This window comes from Temnothorax longispinosus, chromosome 6 (genome assembly GCF_030848805.1).
Source record: "Temnothorax longispinosus isolate EJ_2023e chromosome 6, Tlon_JGU_v1, whole genome shotgun sequence".
Taxonomy (NCBI): Eukaryota; Metazoa; Arthropoda; class Insecta; order Hymenoptera; family Formicidae; genus Temnothorax; species Temnothorax longispinosus.
Window position 1 is genome coordinate 77,205 of NC_092363.1, and position 18,598 is coordinate 95,802.

At 37.1% G+C, this 18,598-nt stretch overlaps 2 protein-coding genes across 11 annotated transcripts; one reads left to right on the forward strand and one right to left on the reverse strand.

Annotated features, from left to right (window-relative positions):
• Positions 1 to 2,214: 2,214 nt before the first annotated feature.
• Emb (exportin-1 emb) lies at positions 2,215 to 10,342 on the reverse strand. 7 transcript variants are annotated; one of them, XR_011732627.1, is made up of 15 exons: positions 9,773 to 10,170; positions 8,661 to 8,895; positions 8,381 to 8,575; positions 7,473 to 7,823; positions 6,627 to 7,352; positions 6,303 to 6,537; positions 6,049 to 6,212; positions 5,838 to 5,972; positions 5,598 to 5,741; positions 5,378 to 5,524; positions 5,019 to 5,267; positions 4,680 to 4,932; positions 4,314 to 4,564; positions 3,942 to 4,148; positions 2,215 to 3,779 (listed from the first exon to the last, which is right to left on the reverse strand). XR_011732627.1 is itself a non-coding variant. In XM_071781506.1 (15 exons), exons 3-15 carry the CDS (start codon positions 8,856 to 8,858, stop codon positions 4,002 to 4,004), a joined length of 3,195 nt encoding a protein of 1,064 aa, XP_071637607.1. In that variant the 5' UTR covers positions 8,859 to 8,895; positions 8,990 to 9,061; positions 9,773 to 10,169; the 3' UTR covers positions 2,215 to 4,001. The 7 variants fall into 7 exon arrangements, 6 of the variants coding, with proteins under 6 accessions (XP_071637607.1, XP_071637606.1, XP_071637609.1 ...); XM_071781506.1 differs by adding an exon at positions 8,990 to 9,061 and having other exon boundaries at positions 2,215 to 4,148; positions 9,773 to 10,169; XM_071781505.1 differs by lacking the exon at positions 9,773 to 10,170 and adding an exon at positions 10,187 to 10,342 and having other exon boundaries at positions 2,215 to 4,148.
• A 1,735-nt stretch (positions 10,343 to 12,077) lies between these two features.
• Positions 12,078 to 18,170, forward strand: LOC139814306 (cysteine--tRNA ligase, cytoplasmic-like). 4 transcript variants are annotated; one of them, XM_071780482.1, is made up of 11 exons: positions 12,078 to 12,430; positions 12,624 to 12,804; positions 13,004 to 13,346; positions 14,135 to 14,275; positions 14,361 to 14,571; positions 14,665 to 14,930; positions 15,015 to 15,140; positions 15,814 to 15,937; positions 16,017 to 16,225; positions 16,439 to 16,813; positions 16,916 to 18,170. In XM_071780482.1, the coding sequence occupies exons 2-11, from the start codon at positions 12,626 to 12,628 to the stop codon at positions 17,045 to 17,047; spliced, it is 2,106 nt and encodes a 701-aa protein (XP_071636583.1). In that variant the 5' UTR covers positions 12,078 to 12,430; positions 12,624 to 12,625; the 3' UTR covers positions 17,048 to 18,170. The 4 variants fall into 4 exon arrangements, with proteins under 4 accessions (XP_071636583.1, XP_071636584.1, XP_071636582.1 ...); XM_071780483.1 differs by having other exon boundaries at positions 14,234 to 14,275; positions 14,665 to 15,140; XM_071780481.1 differs by having other exon boundaries at positions 12,079 to 12,430; positions 14,665 to 15,140.
• Positions 18,171 to 18,598: the final 428 nt, after the last annotated feature.

Genomic DNA, 18,598 nt, shown 5'->3' on the forward strand with positions numbered 1-18,598 from the left:
AATACTCGATTGGGATTGATCAATTTTCTTAGCTTACGTTTTACGTCCTTATGGCATTAATAAAAAGCACGTCCTATATATAAAGGCCTTCACACATCATCAAAATAAAAGCCTTCATACATAAAATCGCGTAAGAACGTAAAACGTAAGCGTAAAAAAATCGACCAATCCCAATCAAGTATTGTGCTGTCCGTAACCCCATAGGGGAAAATACTTGATTGGGATTGATCGATTTTCTTACGCTTACGTTTTACGTCCTTACGGCATTTTGTGTGAAAGCCTTAAGTTTACTGGGAGTCGATTGTGCATCTTGAAATGAGGTGAAAATTACAAAAGTGAGGAAATTCACTAGCGTATCTACGATTTCATTTGTGGAAATCTAGTAAAATCTGTTCACTTTTGTAATTTTCACCTCGTTTCAAGATACACAATCGACTCCCTGGTTACGACTATAATAAAGGCCGTGGCACATAGAAAAACGTAGGCAGTGAAACTTAAGCAATAAGGAAATCAACGGTATGGATTCGTTACCGCTTAGGGCCGTGCCTTAAGTTCTTGACGGTGATTGGCTAATTTGTTTGCTGCTAACGTCTTAAGCTGGATTTAGACAGGAAAGCGTCAAGCAGCAAGCAGCAACTCAATCAACGAGGTAAAATCAGTAGTGGCGTAAAAAATATCGCCTCGCATATTGGTTGCTGCTCGCTGTTTGACGCTTGACGCGTCCTGTCTGAATCCAACTTACTGCTTAATGCGGGGATCACACACTTCTGCACAACGCATAATGCGTAAGCATAAGAAAATTAATTGGTCTATACACATGTGCATAAAGAAATAGACCAATCAGTTTTCTTATGCTTACATATTATGCGTTATGCAGAAGTGTGTGCTCTCCGCTTAAAGGTCTATCCAGACAAACTTGCATAGGTGCATAACCATATGCATAAAGAAACGGATTGGTCTATTTCCTTATACACATGCATATAGACCAAGGTCGGTAAATGACGCGTCGGTAGCGACGCTTCGCTACCGACGCGTCATTTACCGACCTTGAATCGGATAAATTAACTATCCGGCTATCCGGCCGGATAGCCGAATAGTGAAAAAGTGGCCGGATACCGGATAGTTGCCGGATATCCGACACATCCCTAGTTGGATATATGTCACCTTACCGATCTTGTAAATCCTTCTTTTTTCCCGTTATTTTTGCTCCCCGAGAACGGAGCTCTTTTTTTAATTTTTCCACAGATCACTTTGCGTATTTTTCGCCACTCATTAATTATCACAATTCTTTGATTCTTTCGCTGATGCTTTGAAATTTGCGCCGCTAGCTACCAGGCACAGTGGCTCCCCTGTGCGGGAGCAAAAGTCAGTGAGCAACCTCCAAGAATCGAGTACCAGATACGATTTGTCTCGTGAAACGTACAAAATGTTTATTTAATAAATAACATTTTTTCACAAACCCTCTATATAGATTGCAGCTTAATTATCAATATTAACCACGTATCAAGCTCTATCAATTCGCTTATCATCACTTCAAGACCCAAATATAACAGATAAGCTTGATTCACCCGAGACTAAATATTTCGCTAAACTATTTATTTAATGTGCGATAAAAATTTCAAGCTCATATCAAGAATTTATATGAATTGAGATTGGCTCTCCCCCTTTCATTCACTTCTCTTATTTACCGTATGATATTTATACAAATATAACAACTACAATATTACAATACTACTATTGACTACATTGGAATACTTAGGCTGCATTCCGATATTCACTGTCAGTACTGGAGGTCGATTCTGTATTTTGAGACGAGGTGAAAATTACAAAAGTGAACAGATTTACTAGATTTCGACAAATGAAATTGTAGATTCTCTAGTGAATTTCCTCACTTTTGTAATTTTCACCTCGTCCTAAGATACAGAATCGACTCTCTGAAAAGCTATATTTTTCTATATTTTACGTCATATATACTATAGATTTTCAGTACTGACAGTTGCTGACAGTAAATATCGGAATGCAGCCAAAATAAGCTAATATAATCTGAAAATTTGACTGCATCTTTATGTTGCTTTTGACAGTTTTCCTGCAACGACCAGACATATAGATAATATGATGGATCAAAGATATAATATTGTCTTTAAAAACTGGAACGTTCTTATAGGTAATAAGAGAGAGCCCGCAGTGTCTCAGACAATGAAAACAAGGCGATAATACAATGAATCAAATTCGTTTATTTAAATTTGTCGTTCAACCTCAATAGAACGCCGCGCACGACTAATGATACAACGGTATGATTCGTAAAAACAGAATGTATTAAAAGACTCGATCCCTTTATCTATGTAACGCATCTTCCTCAGCGTAATGTTTCGCTCGTGATTGCTAAGCTAAGTTTCGACAACGCAAAAATCGAGACAGGATGGTACCTAAATAAGTCCTAAACGTACGGTTGCGATCATTTTAATTTACAAGTATCCACTGTATGGCTCATAATAATAGTAATAATAATGATATTATTTTACAACTTCGCTCAATGATCGTCAGATAAAAACACGCGCCTTCACTTACACATCATCTCCAGAGCCTGCTGCGACGATACTATTTTATGCAAATTATTCACAAGAAAATATCTCAATCCCCGATCGCTCACGCCCCCTTTTGCACGTAAGTATAATATCGACGTATTTCACTTTAAAGCTCTACACTGATTTAAACATACATACGACAATCGTTATATGATTCATTGCAGTAAGAATTAATTCTTTTACATCGGTCACAAACCCAATAGTACCCTTATACACATCTCATCTCACGCAAACCACCAGAGATATCCTATCCACTCACGCCCGACAAAGTACACTAATTCACCAAGTATTCACTGAAATTCTATCATATGTATAATGATCAAATAAATGCATTAATTATCTAACAAGTTTAAATAGGTCGCTGCTTTATATATATTTATATAATTTTTTATTTTTTACATGGCTTTGAATTACTCGGATTGCTAGATATATTATATATCTGCGTATTCGTCTAGTAGATGCAAGTTTTTTAACACCCGCGCGCGCTCGCGCGCGTGTCTTTCATATCACTGTAAATGTTCCATTTATTTGTTACCTTTCAGAAAAAAAGAAATTATTTTATCGGCATCGTTGCTAAATAATTACGTATCCTCAATTTGTATGAATGAATATATCGTTTTACCGAATAAAAAGTATGGAACAGGAAAAAAAATTTTCTTCGTAGTATTTATATTATAACAAATTCATGTATCAATACATTAGTATAAGCTATCACAAGTAAGCTTACATACATACATACATACATATTCATTCGACAATAAATTTAAGTGGCCAATAGTGTGCACAAAACAATTCTGTGGACTATAGCGTTTTTTTTAACTCGCATATAGAAATGCTAGAACGAAACTTAATATAGCAATATTATAGGTTTCGTGTGGAAAATTTTATACAGAGAAATTCATGGTATGCGAAATATATATATATATATATATATATATATATATATATATATATATATATATATATATATCGGCTTATTTGAGGGTAATTCTGAAGACTGGTAATGTTACTTTCGCTATATCCACCAATTTTTTAATAATTCTGATTAACTGGGAATTAATCTGTAAAAGTTTTTATCCTAGAGATATCGTTTCTTAGACAACCGACTTTTATTTCATTACATGAAATAGCATCGCTAGCAGGCAATTGTCCCATTATCCACAACGGAAACTCGAATTTCTTTTTTTTAGAATCCTATAACAAACAAACAGTCACCACGTTTCGGGCTTACCTCCTTAACAAGGGTGTAGTTTCTTTTCGCAGACTCAGTTTTAGTAAGTAATTAATATTTGTCTATTTATCTTTTTGATGGTGATGTCGTAGGGATAATTACAGCTCAAAGGATACAATAATTACTTTAACAGAGTGTTTCTCATTCAGATGTGCAGAAAACGATAGACAAGGACTACGGTTAATTCAGTCCTGCATCTCTTCTGGTATATCGTGAGGATTAATAATGCCTGGTACTGCCATTTGTTGCCGCCTTTTTTCCTCTTGGGCTAGCCGTAAAGCTGTTTCTCGTTCCTCCAAATAAAGCTCAGAATCATCCTCACCCGTATATTCCTAAATGGAAAAAAGTATTAAAATTACTTATTTTAAAACTTAAAAAGGAATAACTTCCGTCTAGTCTGCTACTTTGCCTCGTTAAACAATTTGCGAAACAATATTAGCTATTTCATATACATTCTCTGATAAAATGTGCAAGTACGAATGTTGAATGTTACTTACTTTGATTTGCACGAGAAAGTCTCTGAGATGTTCCTTGAATGCGGTGATATCTTGATTAAGATGGAACAAACCTTGCACAGTTATTTTAATCTGATTATCGGTTAAATGCGGAAAGGCTGCTTTAAGCAATCTTGCAACAAATTCTTGTATGTATAAAGTATTATCAGGCACAGGGCCAAGCGGCACCTGAATTTTCCCACGTTCAATCAGTGTAAACATATAAGCAAGAATAGTCGCGTGCATAGTCAGACCTGTACATAAATAATCAATCAAATATATAAAAATATACATTAATATCATTATAAATATTAATTAATTAGTTAATTAACAATTGTGTGTTTTTACACAACTATACTATTACTTTACCTGCAGTGTGTGATGTATCTGTGACGACACTGAATACATGTTGTAGAATATCCGTAAAATATGTTTGATAAAAACTCTGACCCGCTTGCTCATGCTGTTCAATATTTAATAGAAGTTGATAAAGAATTTGTAATCCTGTATCTGCTACATTCCTCATCGTATGTTTAAAAGCCCAAATAATTGAGTCAAGTACCAGCTTAAATTGAGCTGGTGGAATTGAAAGAAATGCAGGAAAACAATGGACATTCACCGCCTAAATTAAAAAATAAAAGTAAAATATTTAAATACAGCTCGGAGGAGTCCTTAATCGTGTAAAAACAGCCAGATTGCTTCACTTACTTGTAAGAGAAGGAAAAAGTTTGTTCTGTGTTCAGGAAATTCTTCAAAGTCTTTGTTTATCATTTCTAAAGTACATTCAAATACTGCATCAAATATTTTGGGCACCTCGCTAGTGATATGGGCTTCCAATTTATTTACTATGGTAGCCATAGCACTAAGCACTTCGGGCTCTCTAGCACAATGAACATTTGTCTTTTGATAATCCAGTAAAACAGCGTCCAATAACGGCGGTATAAAGTTTTCCAATACCTATTAAAAAAAATCTCCGTAAGTACTTTATGCGAATAAAATACGTTGAAGAGAGAAATTTAGAAAAGTTTGAAGAAAGACAAAAGACAGTTTATGAACGAGAAACTTACCATTTGATGATCATTTGTCCTGCTCACCCAATCCGATATTAATTTCAATGTTTCCTTTTTCACTACTCTCATACTCTTAATTAAAGGTTGTTTCATCACTATTTCACCATTTACAGCTATCGCAGCACTTATATTTTCACTCATAACCTGAAGCAAATTTAAACTTGTATCACACATAAATTATTACCTTGAAAAATTTTACATATAAGTAAAAATGTACCTTATAAACATTCAACATATCTAAGTATATTTTCCCTAACTGTATCACGTACGGGTGCCCAAGAGCTTTACAAGCTCTAACATTTGTTTTTAAGATGCTGGCGAGTTGTTTCACGGCTTCTTGGTCCTTCAAGACATCTACATTCTGGCAAAAAACATTCATATTGCAATAACAGTACATACATGCGAATGTAAAGTATCTATTTCTTTTTTCTAAAATACACTGCGTATTATGACATACCTTAGACGCCTGACTTATAATGTCATCCCAAACTTGATTAGGGAGAAGCATGTATTTCTCAATTAACTGTTCCTGCACTAGAGTATCGGCTTGAGCACTTATCATATAGCCAACTGCTTCGTAGAATGTATGTACCTATTGTATGATATTAAATTGTATAATATTGCACATCACATAATTAAATATATGAAACAAAACCATTATGTCTTACTTGTTGTGTTTGAAGATCGCATATGATTGTGCTAATTGTAGAAAGAATTTCTTCAATGAATGGCATTGCTTCCCCTATTTGTACAGTAACAAAATGTCGTCTGCATTTCAGTGCTATTTTAATAAAAGTATCGCAGGCCATATCTTGCACTCCATCGTGCGTTTCTGAAACACGAATAAAAATTCTTTCGCTTATTTATGTTCGAATTGTATTAAACGGCAGAAAATTTTCATTATAAAAATATCTCTACTTACCATGCATAAACTCAAAAAGTTTATTTACAACAGTCTTTAAAAATTTCCAATGGGCTCGGAGAAACCGTGGATACTGGCCAACAACATACATGATATTGCTGGCAATTATAGCTTTATTATCTTTGCCTTTTTTCTGTTCGCATAGACCAAGTAGATCCTTGATTACGGTCACTAAAAAACGTTTTTCATCTTCTTCATGCATAGCACCCGAAATACTGCCTATTGCCCAGCACAGCTAAGAGATAAAGAAATGATAAATATGATACTAACATAGTCTCACTCAACATTCTATTATTTATTATGTGTCTTATGAAAGACAGTTACCGTATTGAGATTCTTCCAAGACCATTCTGTACCGTTAACCTGATTTTGCAGTTTCTCTGTCATTACTCTCTCCGTGTCCAAATAATCAAGATGAGTAAGATATACAAGAGTCTCTCTCATGTTTTTATAGAGATTAATAGAATCAGTGTCTTTCATGAATTCTCTGACAACCTCACCGTTCTCATTTTCCACAACAAGCACTTCTTCGGGCTTTGCCATTCTGCTGATCATAATATATCGTACTTTTGTCAAAATCGGACCGTAAAAGAATCTCCGAGGTGGAACTGTCATGTTTTTAGACATGAAAAGTGGCGACGAGGTCACGAAAGGATTCTCTTTGTACAAGTCAGCTGCTAATCCATTCCAATATTCTAAACAGATTTTAAAGATTTCAACCTCGTCGACCTCAGAGATAAGAACGAGGTAATGTAAAGCCTTTACTAGGGTCTCATTCAATTGTTTTTTCTCTATTAGCTCGCCATGATCTTTTAGATAAGTGCAAAGAAACATGGCTAGGTTCTGAATAAAATTTTGTTCTTGGTCTTGACCAGCTGCGTATGCTTCACGTATATTAGTTTCCAGTGGAAGCATTAGTTCCAATTGCTGCATCGTGTTGATAAATAATATAACGAACATGTCATCATAATTCGGCACTGTTGCGGTGACTGCCGCAATTTCAGTTAGACACTTTAGAGTGACATTTCGAAATATTGGTACGTTCAAAAACTGTGAATTAGAAACAAAGGTTATTAGTTATTACAAATAAGGCAGCAGGACGCAAATTAACTTGTATTTAAAACGCAAAATATAACGAAAGACAGAATGATATGTGATAAGACACGATACCTTGAATATTAAAGTAGTTATCAATTTGGTTTCAAAAATATAACCAAGTGGAATCCAATTTAAAAACCTCAGTAGCGTCTCTAACGTGACTGCTACCAACGGAACATTTTGTGAATTATCCATCACAAATTGGCAAAGCTGGAATATCTGTGAAAATTCGCTGCACATTGTATCCTTTAAGTGTTTTGCCTTTGTCTGAGTGAGCTGGCCGCTGGAGAAGTCAAATACTTCCTCTGACAAAAGTTTCAAGATAGCCATATTATTTTGACAGAGGCTCTCGTTAGTTTTACTCGCCCCAACAATGTCACTGATAAAGGACTCCCAATTTTTTGGCCACTCGCGCTTCAGTACCTGACAAAATAACATTGTTAAATTAAAAATAAAAAGTCAGATGCTTGATCCATAAAAAAAAACTTAAGAAAAAAGGTAAGCAGCTAATGAGCACAAAAAGGCATTAGATAAAGAAAAAAATGCAAATTTATTCATAGTAATATGTTAAAGCGCATTGTACGTTTCGACTTGCTGAGTCTTCTTCAGCAATCTCAATATAAAGGCACGTAAAAATTAACGTTAAAGATTACATAATAGAATAAGTAAAAAATAATAGAAAATTGGTAATAGAGGCTAAAATAATATAAAACTTAAACAATAAGACATAAAACAGTACAAAACATGAATGAGGATGCATCATATAAAAGCTTGTGACAAAGGAACGAACACATAGTCAATTAAATAAAAAGTTTTTAGATAAATTGATAAAACTGTATTAAAATGTTAGTCTTAATTTGTCAAAAAGTTGAAAACAATGTTATCATTATTCGGCATTTGGAGGTGCGAATAAACATTGTTAATATACCATCAGGCATTCGCAAAGAAATATCTCTCACAGAGGAATAACTTTTACTCACTTGTACGAGGATCATATTAAGTTTGTTAAGATAAACTTTGGAAGCTTCCATCGTCTCTGGATCGCTGCTCGTCTTTATGATAAGGCCTACAATGTATTTTTTTATACCTTCGCACTGATTTCTCGGTAATACTTTCCATCGTGTCTTTATGACTTGCTCCAATATTTGCAAACCATAATATTTTGTTTGTTGATTCTGAAGCAGCAATACAATTATTTGCAAATATATGTAATATGTACGTGTGCAACGAGAGATGAGAAACAACTTTGCCAACATTTACCTGTGAATATTCTAGAATGGTATCTACCCGTGTCCAGGCATTTGGATGTTCTTTAAGGGTTGTTAACACTTCTTGGGCGACTCTCTGCTGCTCACCTATCCCGGTATACATACATCCTACTATATTGTCGAGGAGCGTTATATCCAATTTCTGATTGAAGTCCAATAATTTAGATGCTTGCTCAGCCAAAGTTGCCATTGCGTATCTTAACTGTATGTCCTTTCGTACGTTTTACCTTTTAAATAAAAAAGACATGTGAAAATACTTAAAATGCTTAGGTACATCGATCGGCATGTAAACTGGCATGTAAACGAGCACGATATACGTACTGAGTTTTATAAATCTAAGACTCATTTCTAAACTACACAAGCAACGCCATAGATAAGGCATAGCCGATGTACCTATGATAAACAGACAGTAGATTTCGACAAAAGTACACAAGCTTTATTCCAGATATCATTGTCATCAATTAGAAGTCTAGCGTGGACAAGTTTCAAGATCGTTCGATACCAGGGGACGGTATTGGACGAACAAACATTGTGCAACGGTACTCGAAGACAGCAGGGGTGCCGTTAGGAACCTACGTCGCACGTGCTCTCGGCGCCGCTTTAAAAGAACGGGGGCGATCCGTGGCGCGGCAGACACCCCGCGGCGAGAACGCGCGCGTGACCAGGGTGGACTAGGGTGGACAAAATGAGGAGGATGAGGATGAGGATGAGGATGAGGAGGATGAGGAGGATGAGGAGGAGGAGGAGGAGAAGGAGGAAAAGAAGGAGGAAGGAGTCGCCGCTTTCCGACGTGCCCGCGCAAGAGAGGTCACCGATCCGCCGCGGCCGCCCGATCTAACCTACATTTGACAATCGGAAGCAAGGTTATGTGCGAATCGACCGCGGGCGCAGATCGTCACGCGGACGGACGGGCGACGCGGTCGGCTATCCTGGGCGCGGGCGAGGAGGCGGCGACGCGTCCGTCGGCACGGCCGCGAAGCCGTCCTCGCTCTCGCGCGATCTCGGCGTCCCCGCGCGCCGAGTCTCGGCCGCCCCCGTTCGTCCGTTGCGTCGTCGAGCCGTGGAGCGGAGAAGGCGCCGCGGGAAACGACGCGTCGCACTTACCGTGTTCACACTCTCATACACGTACTCGCTCGCCGTTTTCGGAAATTAAAAAAAGCACACGTTCCGCGCCGACGGCCGGGCCACCTCGGCGCGAATCACAAGCATAAAAGGGTCAAACACACAATCGCTGATTCCCGCGCACGACCACCAACTTTCGTACCTCGTTTCACGCACTCGTCATTCCTCACCGTGTCGCCCCCTCTCACTCGCTCACGCGCGCTCTTCTCACTCTCGCACACTCTTCCCCTCTCTCTTTCTCTTACTCTCCCGCCTTCGTCACTCGCACGTACACATTCCTCGTCTCTCTCTCTCTTCACAGTTTCTCACTCACTCCGCCACCCTTGCTACTTCTGCGACGGTCGCTAGCGAGGCGAGATCGACTCCGTTCTGCGGAGAGGCTCGCACGATACCCACCGCCGAGACCGTTCTCTTCGTCGCAACCCCGCGCTCCTAACCTCATGCGAGCCGCGTTTTTCTCACGCCGGTCGCTCGGGAACACAGTGCCGAAGACGATCGTCACGCTCGCTCGTACGTACTGCGTCTTCCCGAAATTCCAACCTCAAGATTTTCGAAAATAATAACAAGATGGCCGGAAAAAGTTTACGCGACCATTGCGGACAGACACCGGCGGCGATTGGCCCGGTCCTCCAGGCTCGGCCAATCGCCGCCGCGCCGTACGGCTGTTTCCCGTGACCCCACGACTGGCGTCGCCTGACGTCACGCAACACGTGCGCTTCGCTTTTTGACCTGGCGATTCGTCGCTCCGTGAACGGGATATAAATTATAATATACGATATGCGATATGCGCGCAAATAAGGCTGAGTTTCCACTGAGCGCGTCATGCGTCGCGTTATCCGTCGCGACCAATCAAAACATCTTATTTTATTACATTATTTGTAATGGGATGTTTAGATTGGTTAAGCCCCTTGCACAATGCCAGACAACAGGCAATAGGAACAGGAAATAACAAAAAAATCGTTAATTACAACCTAAAAAGTTTGAATGCTATGATTGGTTGGCAACAGGCAATAGGCACAAAATTTCCAACGTGACGGAAACTCTGTGTCTATTGTCTGTGTCACTGTTTATTCTGCATTTATACATGATTTCTGATTTCTATTCCCTGTTCCTATTGCCTGTTGCCTGACATTGTGCAAGGGGCTTTAACGACAGATGACGCGACGGGTGACGCGCACAGTGGAAACTCAGCCTAACGTCAATAAGGGCTCATGCACAATGCTGACAGGTGGGCAATTAAGGAGCAATCGTTTTATGTTGGATATACTTACAGAAGACTGTGAGAAATGTACTTTTCCAAGAAAATAAACAGTTCTTTGCTAAAATATCATACAAAATTAATTATACGAATGGAGCGATTGAAAATCCCAATAGAGCGAAGCGAGAAATAGTTATTCTACCGAAAATCAATAGGAAATGTTGACTAAACTCTTTGTGATATAGTTATGAACAATAGAGCTATTATATTACGTTTGAATATTTCCGCCAATGGCTGCCGAGCCATAGTTACAATAGGCGGCCGATAGTGACGGCGGCGGCGTACTTGTGAAATGATTAATTTGTTAATTTTTCAATAAAAATGCAATAAATCATTAAAATTATGATGGAGCAATAAGGAGCAATCGTTCTATGCCGGATTTAGTTGCACAGAGTTATTATAAATATGTTTTTCAATAAAAATTAGAAATTTTCCGTTTTTATTAAATATCTCAAAAAATAATAATTTTAAAAGGGGAGCAATTAGGGAGCAATCGTTTGAGCTATAGTTCATTAAAAAATATGAACTTGCAGCGCCAACTTATTTCTGGTGCTTTAAGCGGGGAGCACACACTTCTGCATAACGCATAATGCGTAAGAATAAGAAAACTGATTGGTCTATTTCCTTATGCACATGTGTATGGACCAATCAATTTTCTTATGCTTACGCATTATGCGTTGTGCAGAAGTGTGTGCTCCCTGCTTTGATTCACACTGCGTCCGATGTTCGACGTACGACGATCCGACATCCAATAGGAAATTTTTGTCTCTAATAATAAATTCTGTAATTGGATGTCGGATCGTCGTACGTCGAACATCGGACGCAATGTGAATCTAGCTAACCGTGGTTGGTGAAATTGCTCCTAAAAATAATAACGCCAATAGAACTGCCGAATAGAGAAACTCGTGAGATTTCTAAAATTCCCTATTCAACGGCCAATTGCGTGATGCCAGATCTAGCTGGAAAGCAGCCCTTTGTCCGCATATGCGCTGTTCAGCGACTTCCGTTTTATTTAATAGCAGCACAGCAGCAGTGCGATTCTGTAACTCGTTATGCTGTCGTTATGTGTTTATAACGACAGTTGCGCAGGTATACTATATAAGAAAAAAGCTGCGCAACTGTCGTTATGAGCACATAACGACGCATAACGAGTTACAGAATCGCACTGCAGGGCCCGTAATCCGTTCCTGCCTACCGACAACTGTCGGTAGGCAGGAACGGAATACGGGCCTTTCCCGATAACGTCATCTACACCATGATCTAGATACTTGAGTGTGTTGTGTGTCACACACGTGAGATATCGGGCTCGGTTTCCCACTCGGGTAGATTTTTCGAATCTCGAAGTTCTCTTTGGCTCGATTTTTAAGAGGCTGCTTTGCAAGGTAAACTAAATCATAAATTAATAAATAATCGATGTTTCAAAAAAAAATTTTTTACTGTAATCGGTTTTCTAAATATTTTGAGAAAGCGCACCTTGGTGCTCTCGGGTTATTGAAAGAAATGCATCAGGTAACCTGTACGAGTTGCGAAAAAAATATACTTCTAATTGAAAAAACGATGCTTCATTCGAATTAGAAATGGCAAAGAGGACACAACCAGCACGGCATCTGCCAGATAGGAAGGACGCCCCCGTGCTGCGATTGTACAACAGTCTGACGAAAGAAAAGGAAGTGTTTGTCCCGCAGTTTGGAAATCGCGTTTCGTGGTACAGTTGTGGACCTACTGTTTACGATGCGTCGCACATGGGCCATGCAAGGTATTAACAGTATTTCTAAATACAATCTTTTTGACAAGCACCTGTTTTGCTGTCATGCTCAATTTGACACAATAGATCTTTTTATGGAACAGTTTTACTTTATATATTTTTTGATATTCTATTTTTCGTAATATAATGCAAGTAAGTAGCTTTCTAGATGTATCCACGAGATATTCATATGTATATTTCTTTTTTATAGGTCATATATATCTTTTGATATTTTACGCCGTGTAATGTCAGACTATTTTAAATATGATGTCTCATATGTGATGAATATTACTGATATAGATGATAAGATTATAAAAAGAGCAAGGCAGAACTACTTGTACGAAAAGTACATGGAAGAAAATCACAGCCTTAATGGAATATTAGATGACATCAGAGAAGTAATGACTAATTTTGAGAATGTTGTAAAAACTACAAATTGCGCTGATAAAAAGTGCATGTTAGAGAAGATGTTTAATAGAATAACGAAAGCTATTGAAGATCTGCAGAAGGCGGTGAAAGAGAAGGATGAAAAAAAGATCTTAGAGTCTCAAGAAGTAAGTCACTTAAGATACATATAATGTAGAATATATTTTTTTAAATTGTTTTATGCAAAGTAAATAATAATTTTGGCTGTACTTCCGAAAACGTCCATGCTCAGATTTAGGTGAAACTTTGTGAATAGGTTCCTTTTAGATAGAAAACACATATACCAAAAGGATTTTTTTGCGACTCCAAAGTTTTTAGCAACTTTTTTAACATTTTTAACTTACTGTCTCCGCACATACATTTTCCACGCGAAACAAACCAAAACAGCTCTCAAGTAATGTAAACAACTATAAAATCATACACAAAGTACAAATATATTAGTTTATATACTCTGCTGTATACTCTGCTTTACCGAAAAAAGTGGAGTCCCCCGCAGGGGGGCGGAACCTACTGCCTCCACGCATACACTGTCCACGCGAACCGAGGTTCACGCACACCCCCCCCCCCCCGTGCTTTCGGGGGAGGTGCGGTAGTCCCGAAATAGTTCACGCATACATTTGGCCCAGCCCGGCCCGGCTAATTTTTTTATTTGTTTTGTATATAAACTAATATATTTGTATTTTGTGTATGATTTTATGGTTGTTTACATTACTTGAGAGCTGTTTTGGTTTGTTTCGCGTGGAAAATGTATGTGCGGAGGCAGTAAGTTAAAAATGTTAAAAAAGTTGCTAAACTTTGGAGTCGCAAAAAATCCTTTTAGTATATGTGTTTTCTATCTAAAAGGAACCTATTCACAAAGTTTCACCTAAATCTGAGCATGGACGTTTTCGGAAGTTTCGCCATAATTTTTATACAGGCATTATTGAGAGAGGCTAGAGATCCCTTAGCTAATTGGTTAGATGATATTAAAGGTAGCACAGTCACAGAACACTCCATATTTAATAAATTATCGCAGCATTGGGAAGCGGAATATCATAAAGATATGGATGCTTTAAATGTAAGATTTAAATATAGAATGTTTTTATTTGTTTCTAAAACAAACACAATTTGTTTTTAATATTGTTTTTCCACAAATATTTTAGGTATTAAAACCAAACGTGCTTACAAGAGTTAGTGAATATATACCTGAGATAATAGCGTTTGTACAAGGAATAATAGGCAATGGATTTGCTTATGAAAGTAATGGATCAGTATATTTTGACGTAAGCAAGTTTGATAAACAAGAGAAACATTTTTATGCTAAGCTTGTACCAGAAGCATATGGCGATACGTCAAGTTTGGAAGAGGGAGAAGGTAAGTTTGAGTTACCTTTCATGTTTGGTTTTTTTTATAACTAAATTAATTTTTTAGAACTAAGTTAACTAATGTTCTTTTTTCTTTACTAAGGTGACTTAAGCATTACGGCAGATAAGCTCTCTGAGAAGAAGTCGGCAACAGACTTTGTGCTCTGGAAAAGCTCAAAGGCCGGTGAACCCTGGTGGGACAGTCCTTGGGGCAAAGGACGTCCAGGATGGCATATCGAATGCTCAGCCATGGCGTCCGCAATTCACGGAAAAAGTTTAGACATTCATACAGGCGGGGTGGATCTTAAATTTCCCCATCATGATAATGAACTCGCACAAGCGGAAGCGTATTTTGATAAGCCCTATTGGGTCAGTTATTTCTTGCACTCTGGCCACTTGACTATAGCTGGCTGCAAAATGTCAAAGTCGCTAAAGAATTTTGTGACGATACAGGACGCTTTAAAGAAACACTCGAGCAGGCAGCTCAGACTTGCCTTCCTTCTGCATTCATGGAAAGATACTTTAGATTACAGCGATAATACTATGAATATGGCTGTGCAGTACGAAAAATTTCTCAACGTGAGTACACAATTTTTATGTATGTATAATATCTTGATTTGATATCAGGCATCTAAAAGGATGTATATTTAAAATCTTTTTATTGTGTACATATTTTTGAGTTTATATGTTCGCGCGTATGTGAGTGAGGAGGGGGAAAGTGGGTGAGAGACCACTGACACCGAAGCAATGAAATAACACAACATTTTATTTAAACAACCAAAAATAATAACGGAATTAAAGAACAACGTAATTTAGAAACAACGTAATTTGAATTTGGTTGAAATCGAAAACGCGGGCGTCTTAAAATCGCTATCGACAAAGAACGCGCCAGAGATGTGACGAGCCCTTAGCGACAGTCATATGAAATAATAATAGATTTAAGACTTCGCGGAATAAAATGACGAAGATGCCGGTGGCCAGTTATCTTCGTTTAGAAAATCGATAGTCAAAAAGACCATGTCGACGAATTACAAAAAGCAGATCGATACAGTACGGTTAATGTGAAGACGTGAACGTGAAACTGATACGCTGCGGCGATCCTCTCGATAAATATCGGGTTACATCTTGCGCCATGACTAATGACACTATCGATAAATTAAAGAATAATAATATTCAAAAACGTTTATGATCTCGAACATTTGCAATCTTGAACATTATATATCTGAAAAATAAAATTATTTTATTTTTCTAGGAATTCTTTTTAAATGTAAAATGTAGGATCAGAAGTTACAGTTTTACTAAATGGTTCAATTCCGAACTAGAACTCAAGGAGAAATTTCAATTTGCAAAGGATTCTATAAATATAGCATTATGCGGTAAGTCTTTAAATCTCAATTATTTCCTAATCATTGATATAGATCTAGATGCGTGTCACTAAAAAGAAATTAATTGCAGACAATATCGATACGAGAACTGTTCTCGATTTAATACGGGAGCTCGTGGCAAATTGCAACGTGTACATGAATCAACGTAAAAATCCAAATACGGTTCTTCTCAGCGAGATTGCGAAGTATATTACTAAAATGTTTATAATTTTTGGGGCTATTTCTTCCTCGTATGACTCAATCGGATTTCCAATTGATGATGAGGCAGTCAGTAAAAATGTAAGATCGATATCGAAATATGTTCTCCTGATAACCTCGATGAAGTTTTTTTGCGCGTTTGAAATATGTATTCCAATTCTCGCCTAGCTTCTTATCTGCTTATTTTGAAATAAGAAATAAATTTACATAGATATAGACATCTTAAAATGCAATTTGAAATAAATGTAATTATAATATACCTATATACCTATTTTTTGTATATTTTATGATCAGGTTGAAGAGACTGTTATGCCATATCTTGAAATTCTGGGAAATTTCCGAGAGAAAGTTCGAAATTGCGCGAAAACCTTGAAGGCAAACGATATTTTGCAAGAATGCGATCGATTGCGCGATGATATTTTGCCGAACGTCGGCGTGCGATTAGAAGACAGTAATGAAGGCGCTTGTAAAGTAAAATTAGTTAACAGGGAAGAGTTATTGAAGGAGAAAGAAATTAAAAAGAAATTGGAACTCGAGAAAATCTTGGAAAAGGAAAAAAGAAAAACAGAGGCTGCTGCTGTGGCAGCGGTGAAAGAAGCGCAGAAAAGAATATCGCCAAATGATATGTTCAGATTGGAGAAAGACAAATATTCCCAATTTGACGATAAGGTAAACATCTTACTCATCTCGCATATAACATTACATTTAAAATTTACATTACATCTAAGTTTATATTCTGTTTTCATGTATTTTTTCTATATTTCTATGCAGGGATTGCCGACGCATGATGCCGAAGGTAAAAAAATTAGCAAAGGCTTACTTAAGAAACTGCAAAAGTTACAGCAAGCACAGGAAAAGAAATACAATGAGTACTTAACTTCCACGCAAAATGGTTGCTTGTAAGATTTTACACATAAGGAAGTCTACAAAGCTATAGTGGAAGATAGCAGTTTTATATTTCAACAATTTTGTTGCATTTTTACTTTATTATTACAAAGAATAATTCTCTTGTTCAAAAGTATTGAAAAATCTAAATTGCAACTTTTGACGATCTGTATGTTTTACTAATATAATTTCAAGTGAGTCTGATACATATTTGATATTTGAATCATAGCTGATATAAAACTTTCTCTCTAAAGCTTTGTTCTAAAAGCTTTGGTTAAGAAATTAAATTTAGATTTCTTATCAGTATCTTTTCTCTATGATTAAGTATTTTCAATTGTTTCAATTATTTCTATCAAATTATTTTGTAATCTATTTATTTTGACTGCCTCTTTTTGTAGTTTATTTATTATTTTATTGCCTCGAATTAATCCTTGGCTGGCGGTGGCTGGATCACTCGAGAACTGATGGGTATTTATTAGTCTTCGAAGTTGACTCGTATGTCCCTTTTTTTATATCGCAAGAGTGTAAAAAATCAAACTCGAAAACTGCTGTTTTTTCCTGCTATTTTATGGACTATATTTGTACGCAAAGCGACTTTTTGAAAGAGTATAGAAAGAGCAAAGAGCAAAGAGTAAAGAGAAACAGAAGGGAGCATTTAGTGTTAGCGAAGCGGACGGAAATGACTATATATTCCAGTATGAGAAGACGCTTAAGATGGCTGCCAATATTGAATGATTTTAATTATTAACTGATGAAACGTTATTTCATAATTTGAGCTGTTATTGTTGTACCACAGGCCTGGTAGCTGGTAGTGCATCATGATGCTCTTATATCTCACAATTAACACTTATTTACAATTTTTTTGCGCTGATAAACGTAAAAAAAAGTGACGCTCAAGACTGCCTGACATACTTTTGCCCGCGATTAGCCTATCTCCCACTACCGATATATTCCCTCCTGTTTCTCTTTACTCTTTGGTCAAAACTGACCCAGCCGCAGTTGACCGAAGGATACATCTTGCGATGGTTATATAGGAATATAGGATATAAGAATTCCAATATTGTAATTGTCAAAATAAATAAATTTCATAAGATTTTGTGTATTTGTAATGCGTATTGCAATAAACATGTGTGTAGTTTTATATACTAATTTCAATGAATATATGTATAGTTTTATATATTAAGTTTATCATGGGATCGTACGCGTATGTACATTAAATATATGAATATACTGTCGGTAATTGTCGCGATATTAAAACTTTTTTTTAAATACATTATATATAAATATAGAGATTTTATATTATATATAGACAAATTATAAAAATATTACAGATCATTATATATATAGTACATATATATATGTACTAACTATGTGTGTGATCTCTGATATCTATATAAAATGTATTTAAAAAAGAATGCTTCAATATCGCGAAACTATACCGACAGCATATTCATAGTTGATGTACGCGTACGTACATCGGCGTATCGTGGCGATGCGATTCGAAACTGGTCGAACAAAATAAATGTTACGCGTTTTCACTCGACCGGATGAATTTGACGCACGATGCTG

Coding starts and splice junctions, on each gene's coding strand:
- LOC139814306 (XM_071780481.1), top strand. CDS start 12,626: ATGGCAAAGAGGACACAACCAGCACGGCATCTGCCAGATAGGAAGGAC. Junction 13,347..14,134: donor AGATCTTAGAGTCTCAAGAA/GTAAGTCACTTA, acceptor ATTTTTATACAG/GCATTATTGAGAGAGGCTAG. Junction 14,572..14,664: donor AAGTTTGGAAGAGGGAGAAG/GTAAGTTTGAGT, acceptor TTCTTTACTAAG/GTGACTTAAGCATTACGGCA.
- Emb (XM_071781505.1), bottom strand. CDS start 8,858: ATGGCAACTTTGGCTGAGCAAGCATCTAAATTATTGGACTTCAATCAG. Junction 6,213..6,302: donor ACTTTTTGAGTTTATGCATG/GTAAGTAGAGAT, acceptor TTCGTGTTTCAG/AAACGCACGATGGAGTGCAA. Junction 5,742..5,837: donor TTATAAGTCAGGCGTCTAAG/GTATGTCATAAT, acceptor GTTTTTTGCCAG/AATGTAGATGTCTTGAAGGA.